The sequence below is a fragment of the Urocitellus parryii genome, chromosome 4, assembly GCF_045843805.1.
Source record: "Urocitellus parryii isolate mUroPar1 chromosome 4, mUroPar1.hap1, whole genome shotgun sequence".
NCBI lineage: Eukaryota > Metazoa > Chordata > Mammalia > Rodentia > Sciuridae > Urocitellus > Urocitellus parryii.
In genome coordinates this window covers 12,088,023-12,112,229 of record NC_135534.1, presented here as the reverse complement: position 1 = coordinate 12,112,229, position 24,207 = coordinate 12,088,023, and the positions used below count along the sequence as shown (strand labels likewise).

General features: G+C 45.2%; 1 protein-coding gene across 1 annotated transcript in view; it reads right to left on the bottom strand.

Annotated features, from left to right (window-relative positions):
• Window positions 1-1,899: 1,899 nt before the first annotated feature.
• The window catches only part of Ddb1 (damage specific DNA binding protein 1), a 32,581-nt gene continuing 10,273 nt past the window's right edge, over window positions 1,900-24,207 (bottom strand). The window contains exons 11-27 of the mRNA XM_026407539.2: window positions 20,519-20,594; window positions 20,312-20,420; window positions 17,722-17,900; window positions 17,465-17,628; window positions 17,281-17,388; window positions 16,916-17,123; window positions 15,873-15,968; window positions 15,672-15,783; window positions 13,619-13,742; window positions 13,145-13,309; window positions 12,386-12,480; window positions 5,615-5,785; window positions 5,139-5,248; window positions 4,708-4,877; window positions 4,406-4,508; window positions 3,216-3,339; window positions 1,900-2,694 (exon numbers count right to left, since the gene is read on the bottom strand). Coding sequence (XP_026263324.2) covers window positions 2,611-2,694; window positions 3,216-3,339; window positions 4,406-4,508; window positions 4,708-4,877; window positions 5,139-5,248; window positions 5,615-5,785; window positions 12,386-12,480; window positions 13,145-13,309; window positions 13,619-13,742; window positions 15,672-15,783; window positions 15,873-15,968; window positions 16,916-17,123; window positions 17,281-17,388; window positions 17,465-17,628; window positions 17,722-17,900; window positions 20,312-20,420; window positions 20,519-20,594 — 2,198 coding nt within the window. The 3' untranslated portion in view covers window positions 1,900-2,610. The remainder of the gene's footprint in view (window positions 2,695-3,215; window positions 3,340-4,405; window positions 4,509-4,707; window positions 4,878-5,138; window positions 5,249-5,614; window positions 5,786-12,385; window positions 12,481-13,144; window positions 13,310-13,618; window positions 13,743-15,671; window positions 15,784-15,872; window positions 15,969-16,915; window positions 17,124-17,280; window positions 17,389-17,464; window positions 17,629-17,721; window positions 17,901-20,311; window positions 20,421-20,518; window positions 20,595-24,207) is intronic.

The following is a 24,207-nucleotide window of genomic DNA, read 5'->3' as shown; positions in this document are numbered from 1 at the left end:
CTCTGCACCGTCTACAAGCAGATAGAAGAGGCTTTATGCAGCTTTGTGTTAGAAGCAGGCCCTCATCACCCCATGAGGAATTCTGGATACTTAGCAGGTATGGAATTCCTCCGAGGAATCCCCAGGCCCCTTTCGGTGCCACTGGACTCCCTTCATTTCTCCTTTCGCTTCTGGACATTCACCTTGCTCCATGGGAGCTCCACAGCTGGCTCCTTTAGTTTTGCTTTTGCTCTTCTTTTTCTTGTCCTCCTGTTTGACCCTGAGCTTCTCGGTTTGGATTAAGAGGCTCTAACTTAACACTTATCTTTGAGGACTAGTTTGGGCATATCCTTTAATTCAGGTTCCTCAGTGTTTCTTCCCCACTTCTGTGGCTTGTGGCTTCTTGGGAACAAAAGGGACCCTCCACTGAGGGTGGAGGATCCAAGTTGCTGGCTGCAGACTGTCGGCCTCTGGCTCAAGACCCTTCCAAATGGTCATGTGATGAGTCAGTGTTTCTATTATTCTCCCAAAGGTCCCTTCACGCAGAGGCCTGGAGTGAGGCTAGCTCATCAGCGCCTACATGGAACAGAGCCTGTCCAGCTGGCTGCAACAAGGCTCCAAAGACAACCTTTCACCCCTAGAGAGGTGATTAATAGTCTTTAAGAGGGGTGGGAGTGTGGCAGCAGAATGTCAGTGTCCAAAGGGTTGCTGGAATCCAATCCCAAGTGAATACACCCAAGACTAGGAAACAAAAAACAGCAAAACATGGCAAGGACTTCCAAATTCAATACACTGAATACTGCCACTGAATACTGAATGTAGTGGGTCCCCGTGGCCATGGGTCAGACCACTAAAGAGCACCAGAATCATCCTCCCACCACATTCTTTTTGATATTGGCACCTTATAGTCAATCCACCCATCCAGGATTAAATTTAAAAAATAATCACAATCCGAGACTGCTGCTTGCCTGCCTCATTAAAGCTTGTCTCTGGCATGGGGCAGGCCTTTTTCAAATTCAAACCATGACTTTAAGAATTCAAATCAAAGTATTGAGTTTCAAGTTCAAAACTGTGGCTTTTGACATGCTATTTTCTCTCTGAAGACCCTTACCCCCCACCCTCAGAAGTCTCAGGAGAAGGGGAAAAAGAGGGCAATAAAATTTTTAAAAATGACTCCTGGGCAGGAGCCTTACTTAGGAAGACCCCAAAGCTAGGATGCTCCCTTTGTACTTGAAGCTAGAATCTCTCAAAACCACAGTTTGAACTTGAAACCACAATTTTCCTGACACTGTTTCAAAGGCTGGACTTAAAAGGGCCAGCTGGTATGTCAAGATCAACTCTATCCCACTTTTGGGACAGAGTACCCTTTATTCCCACTGGATCACTGGCAGGGGATGGGTTCACTCTGACCCGCTAAGCTTAAAGATGGCAGGCTCTGTTTGCAGGACTGAAGGGCAAACTTCAAATGTTCATTTGATTAGACCAGAGGAAATGAAATTCTAAAGAGCGTATAGCAAGGAGGAACTAGGAGGTGCATGAGAAGCTATTTGGTAGCCGAGTCTGGCTAGGGGATGGTTGACTGTCAAAGGAGGCTAGGAACGGCAGCCCAAGCAGCCCAGGGCCTGCAGATTACTAGCAGAGAACTGAATGGTGACTTCAGTCAAATGCAACCAAAATCACCACTGAATTTCCAAAACCAGACATCAAATCACAGCTTGGAATCCCACCAAAACCAATATGTAACAAAGGAGAGGTGCAGATGTCATTTCACTGCTTGAGAAGCATTGTTCTAATACCAAGGACAAGTGACTGCAGCAGTTGCCATAAAGCAGGGGACAGTGCCTAGGTGTGCAGTAAATGGGCAGGATATACCTAGGATGCTGGACAACTAAGCAAAGGGGAAAAAAGCAAAAACAAATGTATCTTTCTTAGAGTCTACTTTATTTGGTAAAACTCAGAAACTAACAACCAATTCCCAGCCCCCCACCTCCTTCTCTCTGAAGAATGGAATTCCCAGAGACAAAGGGCTGTGGCTTGGGGATCATCCACCATCTCCATGTTACACTGGGGCAGCCCTGGCCCTGAACAGGTCTCCAGGCTTGATGCTCTCAGAGGCAAGAGAAGTAAAAGGAAGCTCTCACTTCAGTGACAATGAAACCCTCCTGACCCTCTTCCCCTCCACCTGCAACCTCCCACACCCACAACCTAAATAATAAAGGAAGTAAGAGGACAAAGCATGAGTGTCTCACACACTCAGAGAGAGAGAGAGAGAGAAGAGAGCGGCGAGCACGCGAACTTCCTTTCAACCAAAGAGCTGCAAAATCCCTCCCAGGAAGGAGGACAAGTGGCAACACCAATCAAGGCTTGGTGGTCCAAAGTGATGGCTGGAATCATATAAGACTGGTAAAAATCCAGGGAGAAAATATTCCGCCTTCAGCCCATTCCCAGGTGTCTAGTGAACTGGTTTTAGTCCTAAGAAAGCCCCATTTCCACACAGGCGAACTGCGGCCTCGGGAGCAGCTGGCTTAGGGAGAGGCCTCCCATAGCCAAGAAGACAATGGTGGGGAGGAAAGGGAGGGCAGGAGGGCAGAGCCTTTGGGCAGGGCCAGGAAAGGGAAGCCCTGCCCTTGGCTAATGGATCCGGGTTAACTCCTCCACAACCTTGATGAGGTCGTCTGCAGTGGCCTCTCGCTTCATACCGCTGCCATCGTCATACTGCAATGAGAGGAGGAGAAGGTCCTGAGGCCAAGAGGGCTCCCCTCCTCAGCAGGGGAGGGAGAAGCCCAACAGCCATTGCTGCCACATGAAGGACAAAGCACTCACCAGAAACCCACCCTGCCCCTTGGGGACACATAGGTGAGCAAGGTCCTTTGAGGCAAAGCTAGCTCTTAGGCTGCCCCAGGTGCACCATCTCCAGGGAGCAACAGCCCAAACTCCAGAATCATGGACATTTCTCCTGCCTGCAGGATCCTGAGCCTACCTCCCACCCCTGGGTTGTGCCAGAGATCCAAAACATGCCCTCACTGCTACAGTAGAGGGGCTAAGGCGCCTGCTACCTCGAGTGGACCCAGGAGCCTTTCCCTCAGACTCATTCTCATGCAGTGAGGCTCACTAAAGGCCAGACAGGTCTGCTGGCACCTTGCATCCTTGGAGGACAGTTGTCTGAGTCCTGCCATTCTTCTGGCAGGCCCTGCCCTGAATACCACTTGGCCCAGAGTGAACTCCACACAGCTCACCTGCAGGTTTGCCACGACCTCCTGCATCTTGGGGCGGCTGATATCCAGGAAACTCTCAATCAGGTCGCCATCAATGAAGCCCGTGGCAGGTTCTGTCTTTCTCTCAGTGTGAAAGGATCTCCAGGTGGACAGGTGAGTTAAGGAATGTGTGTTTACCTGGAAACACCCTGACAATCATCCCTACTTTTCAGCAAGACCACAATCTACAATGACTGCCAGGACTGAATGGGAAAAAACAGTTTCAGCTGAAACACATACTGCTTTTTGGAACTAAAAGAAATTTTTTGCCTAATCCAATGGTTCTTAATTGGGTAATCTTAAAATATGTCTTTAAAATATAGGTCAGGGATTAGCAGAAAGCCCTAATACACATGGGTATTTTTTTTTTACAAGTACTCTAGGTGAGTATGAGGTACACACCTGGTAAGAACCACCCGTCAAGTCTAGCCCCAAAGCATCACGGATGAATACACAGAGGCTCAGTGACACAAGAGGATGCCCAATGTCCTACTTGTTAGCAAAAAACCAAGACACCTACTCCCTCCTTGGGCCAGACTCAGAGAGGAGCCCTTCCACCCCACCCCTGGAGAGGACTCTTGCTATCTCCACACCAAACAAACTTCCAGCCACACCTGAGCTCTGCGTGTGCCTGCAGGACTGACCCCAGAGTCCCAGCTTCTTCACTCTCCTCTGTTCTCCTGCTGGGATCTCTGCTGCCCTTCGAGAGATCCCTGAGAGGAGACACTCCTGTGCTGTCATCTGAACTGTCTGACTCCCAACCAAGAAGGCCAGACGCAAACAGCTGAGGAACATGAGTCCACCTTCTCATGACCAGCTGTACCTGGGTGATAAGCACGTGGGACTCATGGTGCTATTCTCTCTCTACTACTATGTATGTCGGAAATTCTCCACACAAAAAACTAATGATGGGGCAGGGATTGTGGCTCAGAGGCAGAGCAGTTGCCTCGCAAATGTGAGGCACCGGGTTCAATCCTCAGCACCACATAAAAATGAATAAATGAAATAAAGATTTTTGCATCCATCTATTAAAAAAAAAACAACTAATGAGAACAAGAGTCCTGTTCTGTACAGAAACATAATCAAGACATTCCCTGAAGCAGCTCAGAATAAGCAGCTCTTTGCATTGCTGGGATGTGCTTCCCAGCATGGGGAGGGCTCACAGAGGATATAAAGAGTGCTCGATCTTGCCCACACTTTTGATGACTTTATTGAGGCGATTCTGCATGTCCAACAGGAGGTTGTACCAGCTCTCTGACAGTGAGGTCACCAGCCCTGAAGGAGGAAGAGGGCAGTGAGCCACACAGCAAGCACCTTCTAACCAGGGCAGCAAGCCAAGCACCAGCAGGAGGAACATGTTTGCTGCAGCCTCTGGCAAACTCCAGGTCTGTCTACTTGCCCTCCCAGGTCCCTCCAAATGGCAGTCCCAGGAAAGAAGACTGTGTGGGAGCAAGCCCTGCAGGGGTGAACTTACCAATCATGCCGTTGACAGTGCCAAAGAGCACAGAGCCCTGTGTGGGGGTGGAAGTCTCGCCCAGATTCTGCATGACCAGAGAGCCGTGGCAGAAGACGTTGACAAACTCTCCCAGGTGGAATAGCCCGACCTCCTGCAGGTGCTGCCGCTCCTCGTCGGTGGTGGCGGCACTGAAAGGTGGCATAAGAAGTCACTACTCAGACCCATCTCCCCCATGAGGCCGGGGTACAGAACTACCTCAGTGAACACCCTGTGCTGGGCATCCTGAGGAGCCCCTCTGAAGAGGCCGGTCGGCAGGTCCACACGGCCTTTGATTTTCATGAAGGAAATTCTACCCGTCAAGAGCAATCGAGCCTGAAGTAGCATATGATGTCCTCAGCCCCACAGACCCAGGGCTCCACCCTGCCCACCAATCTGCCATTGTCACTTACCTGTCCTTCTGACACACAAACAAGTTAAAGGCATTTTCAGCCCCCAGGAAATTGTCGTCATCCAGGATTTCCACAGCACTCATCCAATTGGGATTAAAGTCTCGGGCAATCTTAAAACAGATGAGATGCAACAAGAAATGTAACTGGACTTTGTATGGAATCCAATTCTGGGACCTGTCTCTTTTAGTCAGAAGCCCAGACCCTACTCTGCAGAATATATAGCCCCATGTTTAACAGTTGCCCTAAAGATTTCCCCCAGATCTGCAGCCAACACAGGCTATTTGGTTGCAACTTTACAGAGATGGAGCCTACTTGAGTTCCGGTTGTGGGGGGTGGGAGGTCCTCAAGAAATACTTATGGATGCAGAACACATGCTCAGGGAACATGTCCCTGCCCCGGCTGGGCTTAAACACCCTCCGCACCAAACAACAGCAGGGGCTTCAGCTGCCAGACTACACCCCAAGCACCCCCACTACCTCTTCAAAGTTCCCCTCCATGGGCTTGTATGCGAGCAGCAGCACTGAGCGCATGAGGTCGCCCACCAGGATGAAATCGCCCTTGGTCTTCAGGTAGAGCGCCATGATGTTGTTGTAGTGATTGCACTCGGTGCGGAGCTCCTTCTCTGTGGTCCACTCATAGAGCCGCACCTGGAAGGCACACGAGCCTCAGCCTGGGAGCCAGGTCCTTGGGTGCCCGTTCCCCACCAATGCTCCACTGCAGCACTGCATCCCAGGGGGCAGTGTGGGTGGGCACCTGTCTGATGTGGCACTGGACGAACATTTTTTATTTTAGTTTTTATACTGCTGAAATAGGAAAGGAGGGCAAGCACATCAAACGAAGAATACAACGTGTCTTTTACATGAAAAAACAAGCCCACGGAAAGGAGACAGCAGTGCCGGTGTAACACTATGGACACAGTGAACGGGGCATCTTGTGTTCAGTTTCCTAATCAGAAAAGAAAAAGAAGGGGCTGGGCTCAAGTTAAAGCACTCGACTAGCATGCGCGAGGCACTAGGTTCGATCCTCAAAACCACATTTTTATATTTATAAAATAAAGATATTGTGTCCACCTATAACTAAAAAATAAATATTAAAAAAAAGAAAAGAAAAAGAATACCTCCCAACCACCTCTGAGCCCTTCTCAAAACTCATACATTCCTGGAACTTTTTTATATGAAGCCAACAAGTAGAGAAAACTGAATGGGAAAGTCCTACAGCAAGCACTACCAGTAACTAAAGGAATCTAAAGAACCAGATTCTGTGGCTGCCCACTACTGTCCTCCAGGAGGTCAAAAGAAACCCTATTTTTCTTCTCCATTATAATCTTTCTTTAATTTCAACCACAACTCCAAAAAACTGAAGATGGTTTATAATCAGCAGCGAAGGGCAGATAACTCAATACAGCCCCGTGCTAAGGAAAACAGATTCAAGTTGTCTGAGTGGACAGGCCTTCCCTGGCAGGTCCTTCAGGGCCTAAGTCATCCTGCCATGGCCTCTGCATATTGAGGAACTCCTGAACAGAAAACATTAAGCCATGATTTCTCAAGTGATGTCCAAAGAACCCCAACTCCTCAAGTCATTTGTTGTAATTATAATTGCTACCACACCTCCATTCACGGGTCCCTCCAGAACACCCATCTTCAAGTAATCCTAGCACTTCTGGACCTCCATACTCTAGCAATGGGAGTAAGGAAGGCTCCTCAGAGCTCCACAGGGCCTGACAACACCCCACCCATCTCCCTCTCACCATCTATCATGGAGACAGTCAAGACCAAGGTCAGACTCATCAAAAGCTTGACTCCCATTCTCTCCCCCAAAGATTCATGAGCTCTGCTGTCCCAATATGGTAGCCACTACCAATGTGGCTAGTTCAAGTTCAGATGTACTATGAATATAAAATACACTCCAGATTTTGAAGTTTTAGTATGAAATAATGTAAAGTATCAAGTTATTTATACTTGTTATGGTTTGGATGTGAGGTGTCCCCCAAAAGCTCATGTTTGAGACAATGTGAAGGTTCCAGGGAAATGATTGGGTTAGAATAATCTTATGCTATTTAGTGAATTAATCCCCCATAGGGATTAACTGAATGGTAATTGAAGTAGTAGGGTGTGGCTGGAGGAGGTAAGAATTGGGGCGTGACTTTGGGGGTACATATTTGTATCTGATGAGCAGAGTCTCTCTGCTTCCTGATCATCATATGAGTGGCTTCCCTTCACCACACTCTTGTCATGATGTTTTGCCTCACCTTGAGCCCTAAGGAATGAAGCCGGCCTTGTATGGAGACTTCTGAAAATGTGAGCCCTAAATAAACCTTTTCTCCTCTATAATTGTTCTGATTGGGTCCTTTAGTCACAGCAGTGAAAAAGCTGACTAAAACAATGATGACATGTTGAGACATTTTAGATAGTGTTAACTATATTATTACAATTAATTTCACTTACCATTTTTGGGAGGGAAGGGGTACTAGAAATTTAACCCAGGAGCAACTGACCACTGAGCTACATCCCCAGCCCTATTTTAATACAGAGTCTAAGTTGCTTAGGGTCTCGATAAATTGCTGAAGCTGGTCTTGAAACTATGATCCTCCTGTCTCAGCCTTCCAAGCTGCTGAGACTATATGTATGCCTGCACCACGGCACCCGCCAGCCTCAACTGCTTTTTATATTAATGCAACTGATAGAAAAGTTAAAATTCATGTGGCATTTCTATTGACCAGGAACACATGAGACATCTCCTGAGCTGACTGCCCATCCCACTCTTCCCAATCCTGACATCCATTCACTATGCCTTCTGGAACATCATTAATCAAGGACATCCTCTTTCTCTGGCCAGTGCCCTTATCACTCCAGCTGAAATGTGGCCCTCCCACTGTCCCTCACTCTGCTGGCCTAGAGGCAGGATTCTCTTCCATGTTCCTCCTCACCTAGTAATTTCAGATGTGTCCCCTTCCTCTCTCCAAAGACCCCAATTTTGAACTTTATACCATCAGACTATAGCACCGTGTCCCTTGGAGCAGCCACTTGGACACTCACACCACCTTAGGGTTCTTCTACAACATACCTACAATTCTTGATACTTTACTTTCTTACCTTTCTGCCCTCTTTCCCACTCATCTTGTCCATTTATATGATCACCATTTGAGCCTGTCATTAAAAAGAACTGCCCCTGCTCCTGAATCTCATGTCCTCAGTTGCCAGGCATCTGTCATTATCCCCACAGCTCTAGAGATTCTCAACTCCCATACCCCCTCTCCCTTTATCCCATTGGCCAGACAACACCTGCTTGTGGTCAGTCAATGACAAGAGAAGGTGAACAACCAGCCAGGATGACTGTGCTCATTCTAAATTCAAGACTAACTGAGAGGAAGGGGTCTCCTACCCTGCTTAGTAACGCACACATCCCTAGTCCATTCACTTCTTTGGTCCCTAAACAAAGAATCCACAGCCTCTCTACTCCCTCAAACCTCCAGCACCTCCCACAAGCAAGAGGGCTTCCCACATGTCCCGACTCTTCCATCTCAGACCCCACACTGTGTACTACATCCCACCTCCTCTGCCCATTCAAGAGCGAGACTTTGGGAGTCAACCTACCAGCACGGTGTAGCAGTATGTCCCATACTGAAAAGTTTAAAACAAAAACTTTCAACCCGACATTTCCCTCTAGTCACTGTCCTCCTTACTCTCTCCTAAGGGGTTTTCTATACTCGCTGTCCTCTCCTCCTCATCCTGGTTGAACCCACTTCAGTCAGGTTTCCACCCCACCATGCAACCAAGAGAGTTCTGATCATCACTTCCGACATTCATGTGGTTAAAACCAATGGTCAACTTCCTTTTTTTATTTTTTTTACAGTACTGGGGATTGAACCCAGAAGTGCTCTATCACTGAGTTACAACCCAGCATTTTTATATTTTTGTTTTGGAGACAGGGTCTTGCTAGGTTGCTGAGGCTGGCCCTGAACTTGGGATCCTCCGTCCTCAGCCTCCCATAGAGGTGCACCATGGCACCCAGCTGAAACCAATGGTCAACTCAATGCATGTTACCTGACTCCTGGCAGCATTTGCAATTTGCCAGTTCTCTCCTGCTTAAAATATTTTCATCCCACGGCTTCCAGAACACTGTTTTCTCAGTGCTCCTCCTACTTCATGAAGTCATCTTCTCTGTTCACCTAGATCTTTTGCAAGCAGGAGGGTACCAGGGCTGTCTCCCTTGTCTACCACTTTCCATGCAGGGGTGATGCTAAGAGATCTAATCCAGACTTCTCACTTAAACGTCCCCTAATAGCTGCCATGCTACTTTCCAGCCTCCCTCTTCCTTTGATTCCAAACCTTTCCATCCCAGTTACCTGGGTGACATCTCTACTTAGTTACCCACTGGGATTTAATATGTTCACAACCAAATGTCTGGTTTTACCCTTCAACCCTGCTCTGCTCACAATCTTCCCCATCAATCACCGGCAGCTCCAACCTGCCTGCTGCTCAGGCCAAGATCCTCATTCCTGGCCTTTCGCCCTCATGGGTTTTTTGTTTTATTTACTTCAGTGATGCTCGATTTTTAATAAAACAATGCAAAGCAAGCCAATTTTTGTTTCCAATAGTTAAAAGCACCCTTTAAAAAATTAAAAGACTAGAATATGGATCACACGGAGCTGTTTTCTTTAGAAGCACATAAATAAACGAAAATGCCACAAGGATATCACATGCACATCAGATCAGCTCAGGACAGGCAGGGGGCAACAGGGTCCACCCGTCTAGCTTCATCCCGGCAGACATTCACTATAGGGGCGCAGTTCTGCCTTTGGGCATGAAGCAGGTTACAGAGGTACATGAGGTATACAAGACTCATAAGACTCACATCTATGTTAGAACACCAACAACATTTGTCTTTGTTTTCTTTTTCAGATGGTCTCACTGTGTTGTTCAAGCTGGTCTCAACTCATAGGCTGAAGCAATCCTCCCGCCTCAACCTCCTGAGTAGCTGAGATTACTCCAATCCCAGCTTTCACCCCCATCTTCAATGCATCAAAGCTCCCCCATCCCATCTTCATAACATGCATCATCTTATTTTTCTTTTCCTTTTGTGGGTCTTGCTATGTTGCCCATGCTGAGCAATCTTCCTGCCTCAACCTCCCAGATGCTGGGATTAGAGGTGTGTGCAACACACCACATTTAGCATCTGAATACTCTTTACTTTATCCCCTGGTCCCAGAACCACTAACTGCCATCTGGATATTTTGATAAGAGCCTCCTACCTGATATTGCTTTGACCCTTGGTGCCCTGTGGCCTTTCCAAAGAAGCATAAAGTATATAAGACTCAAGAGATTTCCACTACCCTCAGAATAAAACTGAAAATCTTTTTTTTTTTTTTTTTTTTCATACTGAGGATTGAACCCAGGGGATGCCACATGCAAGTCCCCAGGCCTTTTTGTATTTTATTTTGAGATAGTTTCACTAAGTTACTGAGGTTGGCCTCAAACTTATGATTCTCCTGCCTCAGACTCTCAAGTAGCTGAGATTATAGGTGTGTGCCACAGCACCCAGCTAGAACCACCAGCCTCCCAGAATGTGCCAGCCCCTTGCTGCCTTTGACTTAGCTCCCCAGACACCGGGCCTACTCTTACCTGGATGTCTCAGTATCTACCTCAGATCCAGACAGGGCTCCTCCTTCCCTCTGTGGAGCCTGTCCCAGTGTGATGGCATGCAAGAGACCCTCCGACTATCTGCTAGGAAAAAGGACTCCCACCCCCATGGCCCTCCCCCAGCCCAGCCCCCTTTACTTTCACTATATCATAGCTTGTGTATCTGTTTGCTCTCTTAAGCTCCAAAAGGGCACCTCTCTGTCCATTTTACTTACAACCGAATCCCAACTACAGTGCCTGGCATGCAGCAAGTGTTCAACTGGTATTTTCTGAAGGAACAGACTGACTAGAAACTTCTGATCTAAAGTATTCAAGTAACACTTCCTTACTTTCTGAGCCTTTTTTTTTTTAATTTTAATTTTTAGTTATCGGCGGACACAACATCTTTGTTTGTATGTGGTGCTGAGGATCGAACCTAGGCCGCACGCATCCCAGGCGAGCGCGCTACCGCTTGAGCCACATCCCCAGCCCTTTTTTTTTTAGAGAGAGAGAATTTTTCAGTTTTTAGTGGACACAACATCTTTATTTTATTTTTATGTGGTGTTGAGGATCGAACCCAGCGCCCTGAGCATGCAGGGTGAGGGCGTTACCGCTTGAACCACATCCCCAGCCCCTACTTTCTGAACCTTTAACATGCTATGATTCACTGTGACCCTCCAAGGCAGAAGGGTTCCAGGACACAGCATTTTCCCAATTTATTTCACTATAAAATTTAAAATGGTTTTTAAACAAAACATGAAGTTGTACACCTTAAATATGTATGATTTGTTTCTTGATTATATCTCAATAAAACTCAAAGTTTTTCTTTTGCAAGGGAGAAGGTAAAGACATGGCAGAAAAAGTAAGAAGTGGAGGGGCTGGGCTTGTGGTTCAGTGATAGAGCGCTCGCCTCATGTGCGTGACCCTGGGTTGGATCCTCAGCACCACATAAAAATAAATAAGTGAAATAAAGGTATTGTGTTCTGCTACAACTTAAAAAAAAAAAAAAAAAAAAAAAGCAGCAGATGTGGAATATTTTACAGCACTAGTATTTCAAGAAACGTGGTAGGATAATATGATTTGGCTCATTATGTTCACGTGGATTACATGTTCTTTTGACACTGAACACCCTGATTTCAGGGGCTACAGCCTTGTTAGTCCCCTCAGCACTCAGGATCTGATAGACTTGGTCATATGATCCAAGTGCAGTAGCCAGGTGCAGTGGTGCACACCTGTAATCACAGCGACTCAAGAGGCTAAGGCACAAGGACCACGAGTTCAAAGCCAGCCTCAGCAACTTAGTGAGACTCTGTCTCAAAAAATAAAAAGGGCTGAGGATGTGTCTGAGTGCTTAAGCACCCCTGGGTTCAATCCCTGGGGTTCTTTCAAAAAAATTAATAGAAAAAAAATTAATAGAAAAAAAATATATATATATACACACACACACAAACACATATATAAACCGATTGCAATGCCTGTCTCTGCTCCCCCAATTCCCAACTTAGAGCTCCATCCTCCATTCCCACTAGTTTGCTATCCTCAAAATCCTATACACACAGAGCCCCAGGTAAACTTAAGGGAGAATGTTGTGCAAACACGGTGTGCAACCTGAAGTGGTGTGGGTCTCACCGTGCTATTGATGCTGGCGAGCAGCTTCCCGTTAAATTCCACCATGGAGTACACAGCCCCTTTTACTTCCTTCTCAGCCACAGTCTGTAGTTTTCCTGGGAGGAAAAAGGATTTTTCAGTCTTTTATGAGAGCCCACTTTACCTCATATGGCTAGAGCCACTCTGGTTCTAAAAAAAGCAAGAAACACAGAATCCATATAGAGAGAGGTGAACCACCCCCTAGAGGATGAGCCCCACGGCAGGTGCAGTGATCCAGGGAAGTGTGCAAGCCACCTCCCCCCTGTGCAGACCAAACTTCATCTTGGCCTCATGGCTGGCTTCTGGGCTGATAGTTAATCTTTACAAACATCTAGGGTAGGAGTGGTGAGAAAAGGTGCAGAGAAATAAATGCAAAGTGCTAAAGCTGGAATGGAAAGAGCTCCTAAGTGCTTGGGCAGCCAAGAGGAAAACCAATGGGGGAATCTCAACTCCTACACTGGCCACAAGATTCTCTCACCCACAGTTCACCTGTCCCCCTCTCTTCCACCTCTCAAAACAACAGACAAGGGAAGAAACCTAAGCTAGACTTAACTGTGCCTGTGCCCTGCTCACCTACTCTGGAATTCAGTCAAATAGTCAACTGCTCGAGAGGAAGAACAGAGCACCTCTTCTTGGCTTCTAAGCCCAGTTCTTCTGTTGCTTAACTGAGGCTGAGACCTCAACAATCTGTCCCTTCCCGGCACTTCACATCCTTCAGAAGTGGGAGTTGGGGCCACTTACCATCAGAATACTGAAAGACAACAATTCGACCCTGCTTGGGCTCTGCCTCTTCAGGATACACCATTGCTGTGCCCACAATGAAGTATGTGTTGGGGTCTTTGCCCAACTTGCAGGAGACCAGGCTGAGTGCATACTCATTCTGTAGAAACTGGTGGGCATGAAGCACTAAAAGGGGAACACAAGAGCAGGGCCTGGCTGATGTCCCCTTGCCCCATCTCCACACACACAATCCCATCCTTCATTGAGGCTGGTGGTTTACATCATGATAGAACACGAAAGTCTTCTCAGGCTACCCATCTCCCATCAACCCAAGTTGACGAGAGGGTACCCAGCGCTCCACACTCACAGCAACTCCCAAAGGCCCACCCTCTTCCTCTCCTTCTAGGAGGGTCTTCTACACAGTCAGGCTCTGGGGTTTTTTGGAAGAGCTCAGTTTAGGGAGGATGTGAGGAGGAAGACAGAGCTCATTTGCACCTTCAAAGGTGTGCTGATCGATGATAAGGAGGTTGTGCACCTCCACCTCTTCTCCAAAGGAGGTCTCATGAGGGGCGGTACTGCTGGAGAAGAGCTTGCTGGAGCTGACACTGCTAGACAGGGCCTGTGAACAGAGAGAGAGCACATCAGGAACCTAATCAGGAAGGGATCAGTGAGATCAGGGCACAAGGCAGAGACTGAACAAGGAGAAGAATGGGCTGGGGCTAGCTCAGTGGTAGAATGCTTGCCTCACATGCACAAGGCCTGGGGTTTGATCCTCAGCACTGCAAAGCAGGGGTAGGGGGAGAAGCTAATGGCTGGCAGAGTGAGTGAAGCATGACAAACAGTGCTTCAGAGAAGATGTTGGAACCAATGACAAGAAGAAGCCAGTTTATGTATGCAACTGACATTCTGGCCCAAAACCTAAAGTCAAACATCATTAAAAAACAGTTGATAGGGGGCTGGGGATGTGGCTCAAGCGGTGGCGCGCTCGCCTGTCATGCGTGCGGCCCGGGTTCAATCCTCAGCACCACATACAAACAAGGATGTTGTGTCCGCCGAAAACTGAAAAATAAATATTAAAAAATTCTCTCTCTGTCTCTCTCTCTCTCTCTCTTTCTCTCTGTTAAAAAAAAAAAAAAAAAAAAAGTTGATACTGCACGGTGGTGTACGCCTATAATCCCAGGGGCTTGGGAGGCTGAGGCAGGAGGATGGCGAGTTCAAAGTCAGCCTCAGCAACTTACTGAGGCTCAAAGCAACTCAGTGAGACTCTGCCTCTAAATAAAATACAAAAAAAGTTGAGCAAACCTGGGTTTAATCCCCAGTACCAAAAAAAAAAAAAACCAGGATACTGCAAATCAAGAAAACCTGAAGAGGAAAACGGGTGACCAACAAAGTGACAACTCCACCATCTTCAACAGGAAGAGCAGGGAAGGACTTCAAATGAAAACATAATATAAAGGGCTGGGGATGTGGCTCAAGCGGTAGCGCACCCATCTGGCATGCGTGTGGCCTGGGTTCGATCCTCAGCACCACATACAAAGATGTTGTGTCCGCCGAAAACTAAGAAATAAAATATTAAAATTCTCTCTCTCTCCTCACTCTCTCTTTAAAACAACAAAAAAAAGAAAGCATAATATAAAGATCTTCATTATCAATTAAGAAAGGAGGTCCTGTCAGATGTGTGGGAAGAAGAAGAGAGAACAAGCAGCAGAAAATGATCCACTAAGCCAATGATGTGCACCTCTAGTTTTTCTATTGTAGTCATTTTACAGATGGAAAAAACTGAAGGCTAGGCTTGCCCAATCAAGTCACATGACCAGCACTGACCCTCAGACCAGTTCTATCAGAACCCTCCCGCTCTTGCCTGTTATACCACACTGCCAATGGAGTCATCTGACTGATAGGACAACAGGAAATGTCCCTGTTGCAAAGTTGTCAGGCAATAACCATGTCTGCTTCTCTTTTACAGCAAAGGAGTAAATCCAGAGGCACCCTACCACTGAGCTACATCCTCATCCTTTAAATTTTTTTGTTTCTAGACAGGATCTCACCAAGTTACTCAGGCTGCCCTCAAAAATCACCATCCTTGCCAGGGACAGTGTTTCACGCCTGTAACCCCAGCAGCCTGGGAAGCTTAGGCAGGAGGAGCCCAAGTTCAAAGCCAGCCTCAGCAATTTAGTAAAGCCCTGAGCAACTTAACAAGATTCTATCTCAAAATAAAAAGGGTTGTGGATGTTGCTCAGTGGTTAAGTACCCCTGGGGGTTCAATCCCTGGGCACCAAAAAGAAAGAAAGAAATTGCCATCCTCCCGTCTCAGCCTCCTGAGTAGTTGGAATTACAGGCGTGTGCTGCCACACCCAGCTAGCAACCATTTTTTATAATGTTTTCCTGGAACCAGCTAGGCCCACCTGTTGCCTTTCAGGCTACAATGACAAATGTGAGAAGCTAAGACTGACCCCATATGACTTGCAAAGCTGGAAACACTTCCCATCTGACCCTTTGCAGAAAGCCTGCTGGTCCCTACCATCATTTCTTTGCCTGCCACCCTCACCTGGGTGCTGGCACTGGGCCTCAGGGCAGTTGTGCCTCCACTTGTGTCTTGAACTTCAATGCGGCTGGAGAGGACCCCAAAGCACTGGGACACTTCCTGATAACAGATCTTCCTGCACAACAAGTACAGAACAACAGGGCCACTCAGAAAATCAGAGGCGTTCTCCACCCACTCCCGGCAGTTCCCACGGCCTGCACTCACCTGGGAGACTCGTAGAGAGGAACCGTGCGAATGTGCAGCTTCTGGATCTCATCGATGGTGCCAATGGTGAGGGTGCTGTTGTTGGCCAGTGCCAGGCTGGAAAGAAGGGTCTGGGTTTAGATTGAGTAGACCCAAAGAAGGGAAGGATTCCATGAGGCAACTCCACAGAGGGAAGAAAAACAAGGTAGAATTATACCAGCTTACTCTAGGGCAGGGTCTCAACCTTGATTCTGCTAAAAATTACTTGGGGAGAGTTCATTCCGATGCCTAGTTCCACCCACAAGATGCTCCTATTTAACTGGACTGGATGGGTCTGGGTTTAGATTCTTAACAGCTTTCTATGTGATGCTGATGTGAAGCCAAGGTTGACAAACCAAGTGCTCCTGATCTAAGCAGGACAGCGATTCTCACACTACCGTGTGTACCAGCAACGGCTAGCTGCAGGGCTCTTGCTGCCACCAACCTTTACAGTTCTTTTTTTCTTTTGGTGCCGGAACTCAAACACAGGCCTTCCTCTCTACCACTGAACTATAACCCCAGCTTCAGAATTCACATTTGTAAGAAGTTCCCAAATAGTGCTGGCTTTGGTTGGGGCTACCCTTAAAAAACCCTGCTCCAGAGGAGTACATGATGATGCCTAAATCTGGGGTTCTGAAGTTTAATCAACTGAATCACCTGAGAAGTTTTCTGAAAATATATATTATACAGTTGAACCTCAGATCTACTCAATCAGACTCCAAGAAAAAAAAGATAAAGCTCTTTTTATTTGTCTACGGCACCAGGGATGGACTACATCCAGGGCCTCACATATCCTAGGCAAGCACTCTCTACAGGACATTATCACCTCAAATCTGTGTTTTTTGTTTTTTAAAAACTTTTTAATGTTTCTAATGGACAATCAGAAGTGAGAATCTCTGCCTTACACTTCCCACCACAGTTATTTACTAACTTTGAAACTAGGAAAAAGCTTGAACGGAAGGGTTTGAAGACAACATGATGACCTCAATCAGTGGCTCGTGCTGAAGAAAGAAAAAGAGGCTCACCTGTCAGGGTAACCATCTGAGTTGAGGGGACACATGTAATTCACTTCCTTGAGGTTGACATTGGAGAATACCAACTTGTGGTTGCTGCTATAGATGACAGTGGGCCGGTCAGAGCAAGCAAAGACATTGGTGGTAGAAAGAGAACGGAAAGTCCTCAACACTGTGGGCTGGGTGCCCAAAGTCACCTTCTTTCGGTCGCTCAACAAGCCTACAGAAAGAATGGCATCAGATACAGTGAGAAGGAAAGAAAACAAGACAAACCGCTGGGTGGGAAGAAGGTTCAAAGCAGAGGCCTGAGGCCAAGAACTCCGTGTAGCTCAACACTCCCTGTCTGGAAGAGCCCCTCACTCCAACGCTCTTCCTACCTGTCTCAATGTTGAGCCCAAAGTAGAAAAGGGCTCCATCTCCCAAGGCACAAAGGAGGTAGTGGCTACTCTCAAAAGTGGTCATCAGGATGGAGCGAGGAATGATCTCTGTAGGAAAGAGGGACATTAAGTTTTTGTTCCACATTCCAAGTGATCCCACCCCAAGTCACCAAATGACATATACCTCCACCCAGCATCTCCTTGTGCAGTAGTTCAAAAGAAGGCAACTTCAAGATACGGGCAGAGATGTCTGTCCAGAGGCCAATGGCACAAAGTGGGGATAGTCCATTGCTGTCCCCTAATGGGGTGATGTCCAAGCAAGCCACCTCATGTTCCATCTCTGTATGGCTAAACAAAAAGGAATATGGCAGAATAAGGAAATTCAAGAAAGAAAGCAGTCCCAGAGAATAGGGGAGGAAACAAGTGACAAATCACACACACCTGACCTGCCGGAGCTCCTGTGGATGGATCTGCAGGTAGTAAAGGGCCCTCCCCACAGCAACCACCACCTGACTGCTATTGCATGAGGCCACGCTGATGTTCTTGCCCTGAGGTTCCTTCCACTCACTGACCAGAGCTTTGGGCTCTTGAGAGACCAACCTCACAGATGCTGAAGTGATCTAGAGAAACAGCAGCAGTGGAAAGGGGTCAATGTTGCACTTGTAGAGACCTAATAAGCTACATGAGATCTCTTCTGCCCCATCATCATCCCTCAGTAGCCACAGGGGACTGGGTCTAGGACCCCAGCGGGAACCAAAATCTGCAGCTGCTCAAGTCCCTCATATAAAATGGTATTTGTATATACCTACACACACTCTCCCACATACTACAAATCATCTCTAGATTATTTATAATTCCTAAAACAACGTCAATGCTATGTAAGTAGTTGCTATATACTTTGTTTAGAAAATGAGGACAAGAAAAAGCATCTGCACATGTTGAGTTCAAACGGCAATTTTTCCTCTCAAATATTTTCAGTCCAGGGTTAGTTGATCCCATGGATGCAGAACATATGGATATGGAGGGCTTTTCCCACAGTCTTCCAATGATTAATTACCACCAACATTTTTGATGCAGCCCTGAAAGAGACTGCCTTAAAGCTGCTTACACACCAGGATGGGTGGATCCTATTTCACTCAAATGAGGCTTGCTAGAGTAATGCAAACTGCATCCTGGGAAAAGGCATCAATGGCATCAGTCTGTGATGACTAGTCTAGCAGTTTCTTTCAACACCAAAATGAGACCTTCAGGATATCCAAGTTCTTAACTATGCAAGAGTCATTAAAATTACTAGAAGGTCCTTAGTGAAGGCCATGCATTTGCTTGTTTTGGTGCTGGGGAGCAAACCCAGGCTTTCATGCATGCTATGCTTACTAAGCATCTGCTCTGCAACTGAACACCACTCTGAGCCCCTGAAATATATTTTACAATTTTATTTTATCACTGATATTAAACAAAAAAAGTTGATAACATTGCATCTATTGATTTATCTGGGCTGTCATGACTGAGTTTACATTTAAGGATAAAATAATAGGTAAGTAGGCTGATGCCAGCCTTCAAATCAATTCTTATATACCAGGGACAAAACAAAGACTTATTGGGCTCATTTCACACTTGGTCCACAGACAGAACTTGCCCTTTAGTTCTTACTAGTATGTCACTGCCAATTGGCTAAGAGGCAAATCAGTGGATAAAAAGATGGCATAGTTCATTAATCTTCACCAGAAAGACCCTGACTCTGACCACAAAAACAGAGAACAGTTTAAATATCAAGGAAAAAACTAAAAGCTGTCAAGTCACTCCACTCCAAAAGATGGCTGGGAGGTGGGAGGGTGTTCAGAAATCAGGCTCTTGTCGATAAATGCCAAATGGCTATCTGCCCCATGTCACAGACACATTTCAGGTAAGGATAAGCACAGAAGAAGAGCACTGGTTGTGATTAACATGTGCATGGGGCTGCCAATGATGTAGATGAAAGCATCATAATTTTTTGTCTTTCTTTGTGCTTTCAGTATTCCAGAGTTACAATAGGGAAAAAGTTTGATGGTCTCAGAAAATATAATACAAAGTGCTAAAATAGGACCCAAACATATATAATTGTGTGTAAAAGAGACCCCATCAATAAATACAATACTTGTACAATTGTGGAAGAAAAATAAACCTAAGAGGAGCAACCATGAAATCAAGAATTGTTTATTTTTTTTTTATTTTATTTTTTTTTTTTTTTAAGAGAGTGGGACAGAGAGAGAGAGAATTTTAACATTTATTTATTTTTTCTTAGTTCTCGGCGGACACAACATCTTCGTTTGTATGTGGTGCTGAGGATCGAACCCGGGCCGCACGCACGCTAGGCGAGCGCGCTACCGCTTGAGCCACATCCCCAGCCCAAAAATTGTTATTTCTGTTGGGCACAATGGCATACCTATAATCCTAGCAACTTGGGAGGCTGAAACAGGAGAAATAATGGGTTCAAGGCCAGCCTCACCAACTTAGTAAGACCCTAAGCAGCTTGATGGGACCCTATCTCAAAATAAAAATAAATGAAAAAGGCTGGAGATATAGCTCAGTGGTAAAGAGACTGTAGGTTCAGTCCTTAGTACAAAAAAAAAGTTGTTATCAGGTGATATCTCCCCCCACCAACCTGAATTCCTCCATTATTTTCAGTGTCATAAAAACTGATGGTTTTAAGCCAGATGCAGTGGTGCACACTTATAATCCCAATAGCTAGGGAGGCTGAGGCAGGAGAATCATATGTTCGAAACCAGGCTCAGCAACTTAGTGAGGCCCCAAGCAACTTAGTTGTTAACTGGAATGAAAAAAAAAAAGAAAAGAAAAAAGAAAAATGGGAGTGGGAGGGGGAGTGGCTAGGGATGTGGCTCAGTGGTTAAGCGCCCTGGGTTCAATCCCAGGTACCAAAAATAAATAATTTTTTTTAAAAAAACATAATGGTCTTAAAATCCAGTGGTACTCTGTACTGCACTCTAGGCAAAATTTAAGTAAATGGTAAAGTGTGCCCTTCCTCAGTCATTACCTGGATAAGCTGCTGATGAGCCACATTACCACAGAAGAAAGTCTGCTGATCATCCACAAAACCCATCAGTTCAGTTTCTTCCACCTCTTCTCCATTTAGCATGAGAACTCTGCAGCAGGACCAAAGGCCTGAGTTAGTCTGGGACCAGCTTACCCACCTCACAACCTTCATCCCAGCGCCCAAAGCTAGAACTAGAACCATCCTTACCGTGTCTGGCCAACAAAAGAAAGCACCAAAGTGTCATCAGTCTCTCGGTTAGGGTCAGACCGCAGCGGCCATAAACCTGGAACAAGGAGAAAGGATTAAGAGACACACCACAGACCAATGCTCAACTTGCATACCTAAGGGAAGGACAGCCTGGCTCACATAGGAGCAAGAATGTGGGAGTCAGAGTCCTGAGCTCAAATTCCCTTTGTGCTTTTCTGGCTCTAAGATTCTGAAGAAATCAGAGATTTTTAAGAACTTTTTTGAACTGGGATAGGTGGCTCACACCTATAATCCCAGGTACTTGGGAGGTGGAGGCTTGTGAATTTGAGGCCAGCCTGGGCAACCTATTGAAACCTCCATTTCAAAATAAAATTCTAAAACGGGCCAAGGATATAACTCTGTGTTTCAGTACCTGCCTAGCATGCAAAAGGCCATGAACTCAATCCCCAATACCACAAAATAAATTTTTAACTGTTTTTTTTTTGTTGTTTTTTGTTTTTTTTTTTAATATTTATTATTTTTAGTTTTCGGCGGACACAACATCTTTGTTTCTATGCGGTGCTGAGGATCGAACCCGGGCTGCATGTATGCCAGGAGAGCGCGCTACCGCTTGAGCCACATCCCCAGCCCATTTTTTAACTGTTTGAGCCTGATATTTTATATTTATTTATTTGTTTTTGGTACTGGGGACTGAACTCAGGGGTCATTACCACCAAGTTACATCCTTAGCCCTTTTAATTTATTGAGACCAGGTCTAAGATGTCCTGGCTGGCCTCAAATGTATAATCCTCCTACCTTAGCCTTCCAAATCACTGGGATTACAAGCATGCGCCACCCCACCTAGCAATATTTTACATTTTAATTTTAGACTGGGTAATATTTTTCCATGACTCAAAGTTAAAATTTATTTTTAGTTTTGGGAATGTAGTTCAGTGGTAGAGCACTTGCCTAGCATGTATGAGATTCTAGTTTTGACCCCAGTACCCCAAAAAGATGACTTTTTTAAAAGTTCACAGAGATGTCTCACCACCATACCTTTCCAACCCACCCCCCAAGGTCATCCCTACCCATTTTTTTTTTTTTTTTTTTTTTTAGTGAGAGAGGGGGGAGAGAGAGAGAATTTTTAATATTTATTTTTTAGTTCTCGGCGGACACAACATCTTTGTTGGTATGTGGTGCTGAGGATTGAACCCGGGCCGCACGCACGCCAGGAGAGCGCGCTACCGCTTGAGCCACATCCCCAGCCCCAATCCCTACCCACCCTACCCATTTTTCATCTAGCCTTCTAATTTTTTTTTTTAATTTAAGGAAATAGGATAAACACTATTACAAGCAAATACAGACATAATATACTATCACTGTTCTTTTTATTTAACAAGCTATGTTGCAGCCCTTATGAGAACACAGCACTTCTTCATTTTCTACCCCTACACAGTAAAATTAGACAGATAGACCCATTTATTAACAAGTCTCCACTGACACTTTCTCAACATTGTGCTCTAACATATAACACCATAAGGAATGAGCTTGCACCCACACTTTGTACACATGAAGGTCTGTGGAGTAGCTTCTCAGAACCGGGATTGCAGGTAAATCACAAAAATCAACTTTTTTTTTTTTGGTGGTCCTGGAGATTGGACCCACAACCTTGCACATATTAGAGAAACACTCTACCACTGAATGATATCCTTAGCATTTTTTTATTTTGAGACAGTCTAAGTTGCCTAGGCTGGCCTCAAACTTGCAATTGGCTTCAGCTTCAAGCCTTCCAAACAGTTGGGATTACAAACATGCATCGCCATCTGTGCCTCAAAATGCAATGCTTCATGTTAACACATTTCCTTCTCTAGAAAAGAATGGTATGGCTGCTTGCTTTTTTTTTGTACCGAGAATTGAACTCAGGGGCACTTGGCCACTGAGCCACATCCTCAGCCCTATTTTGTATTTTATTTAGAGACAGGGTCTCACCGAGTTGGTTAGCACCTCACCATTGCTGAGGCTGGCTTTGAACTCGAGATCCTCCTATCTTAGCCTCTCTAGCCGCTGGGATTACAGGTGTGCGCCACTGTACCCAGCTTGCTGCTTTTTGGGGTTTTGTTTTTTTTTTAAATGGTAGATGGACACAATACCTTTATTTATTTATTTTTATGTGGTGCTGAGCATCGAACCCAGTGCCCCACATGTGCTAGATAAGCACTCCACCACTGAACCACATCCTCAGACCCTGCTGCTTTCTTTTTTCTTATGTGACGCCTGTTACCTATCCATACATACCCTTTGTCAATTGGGGAACAGAAAATCTGGTGGTTTCTTTGTGAAATTTGTTATAAATTAGGGAGACTGGGCTTTTGTCTAAAAGATGAACCACAACTCTTGTATCTTGTCATTTCTTCTGACTCAGCTTGCAATGTTTTCTGTTTTTATTTGCAGAAATGTTTTGATTTTATGTAGTTGAATTTATTGACCTTTTTAGCTTCTGTATCTTGATACATAGTTTAAAAGACATTCCCCATTCCAAAATTATAAAGGAATTCACTTTTTCTTCTAGACTTCATATTTTATTTTTTATATTAAATCTATTTAGCTTCTAGTAAAGTATATAATGAGCAGTAGATAAAACAGATAAAATTGTAACCAAATTTATCATTTCAGAAGTGACTACCAATCATCTCTATCCCACTGAATCAAGATGCCACTACTATCATAAAATATATTTTCACATGCAATTCTATTTATGGACTTTATGAATCTTCTATGAGATTTTGTCTATCCATGCACCAATAATACACTACTCTTTTTTGGGGGCGGGGGTGACAAGGATACCTCTATATTGCCAGCTTGCCTTGGAACTCTGGGTTTAAGTGATCCTCTTACCTCAGCCTTTAGGATAGCTGGGACCATAGGTGCTTTGCTAAAGATCACACTTAGGGCCTTGATCACGCTAGGCAAACACTCCACCACTGAGCTAGCTACATGTCCAGCCCCCGGCTATACTTTCAATTAGTGAGGCTTCTGAGTGGGTTTTAATATCTGATAAGGATTAGTTCCTTCTCATTACTCTTTTTGAAGTTTCCTAGCTATTCTTACTTCTTTTTCTACTTGAACTTTTTTAGGTCAAGAAAATAAAAAAATCTAGTTATTTCTTGGTATTTTACGTTTATTATTGTTGTCTCTTTTCCTCCACTATTCCTTCTAGTTGACTATGTATACATGAAAACTATTGATTACAATGTATTATTCTTATACCTTGTTGACTTAAGAATTCTTATCTGGGGTTGTGGTTCAGTGGTAGAGTGCTCGCCTAGCATGCATGAGGCACTGGGTTCAATCCTCAGCACCACAAAAACAAGAGACAATGTGTCCACCTAAAACTAAAAAAAATACATATTTTTTTAAAAAATCTTATCTGTAAGTTTTTCAGCTGATTCTTAGGTTTTACAGTTATCTTTTCCTGTGTACTTCCATGCACCTCTATTTGTCTTTTCTCATCCTGTCTTTATTCTGACTTACTTTTCACAAAATGTACAACTTAAAGTTGATTTTGCTTTAGATTCTATCTGACATTTCTCCTTCCTAATAGGTGAATTCACCCACCACACTTAGTGACGTGATATGTGTGATATCAACTCTACTACTGTTTCAGGTTGTGTTTACTATTTATACATTGTAAAAATCTTTCACTATATAGC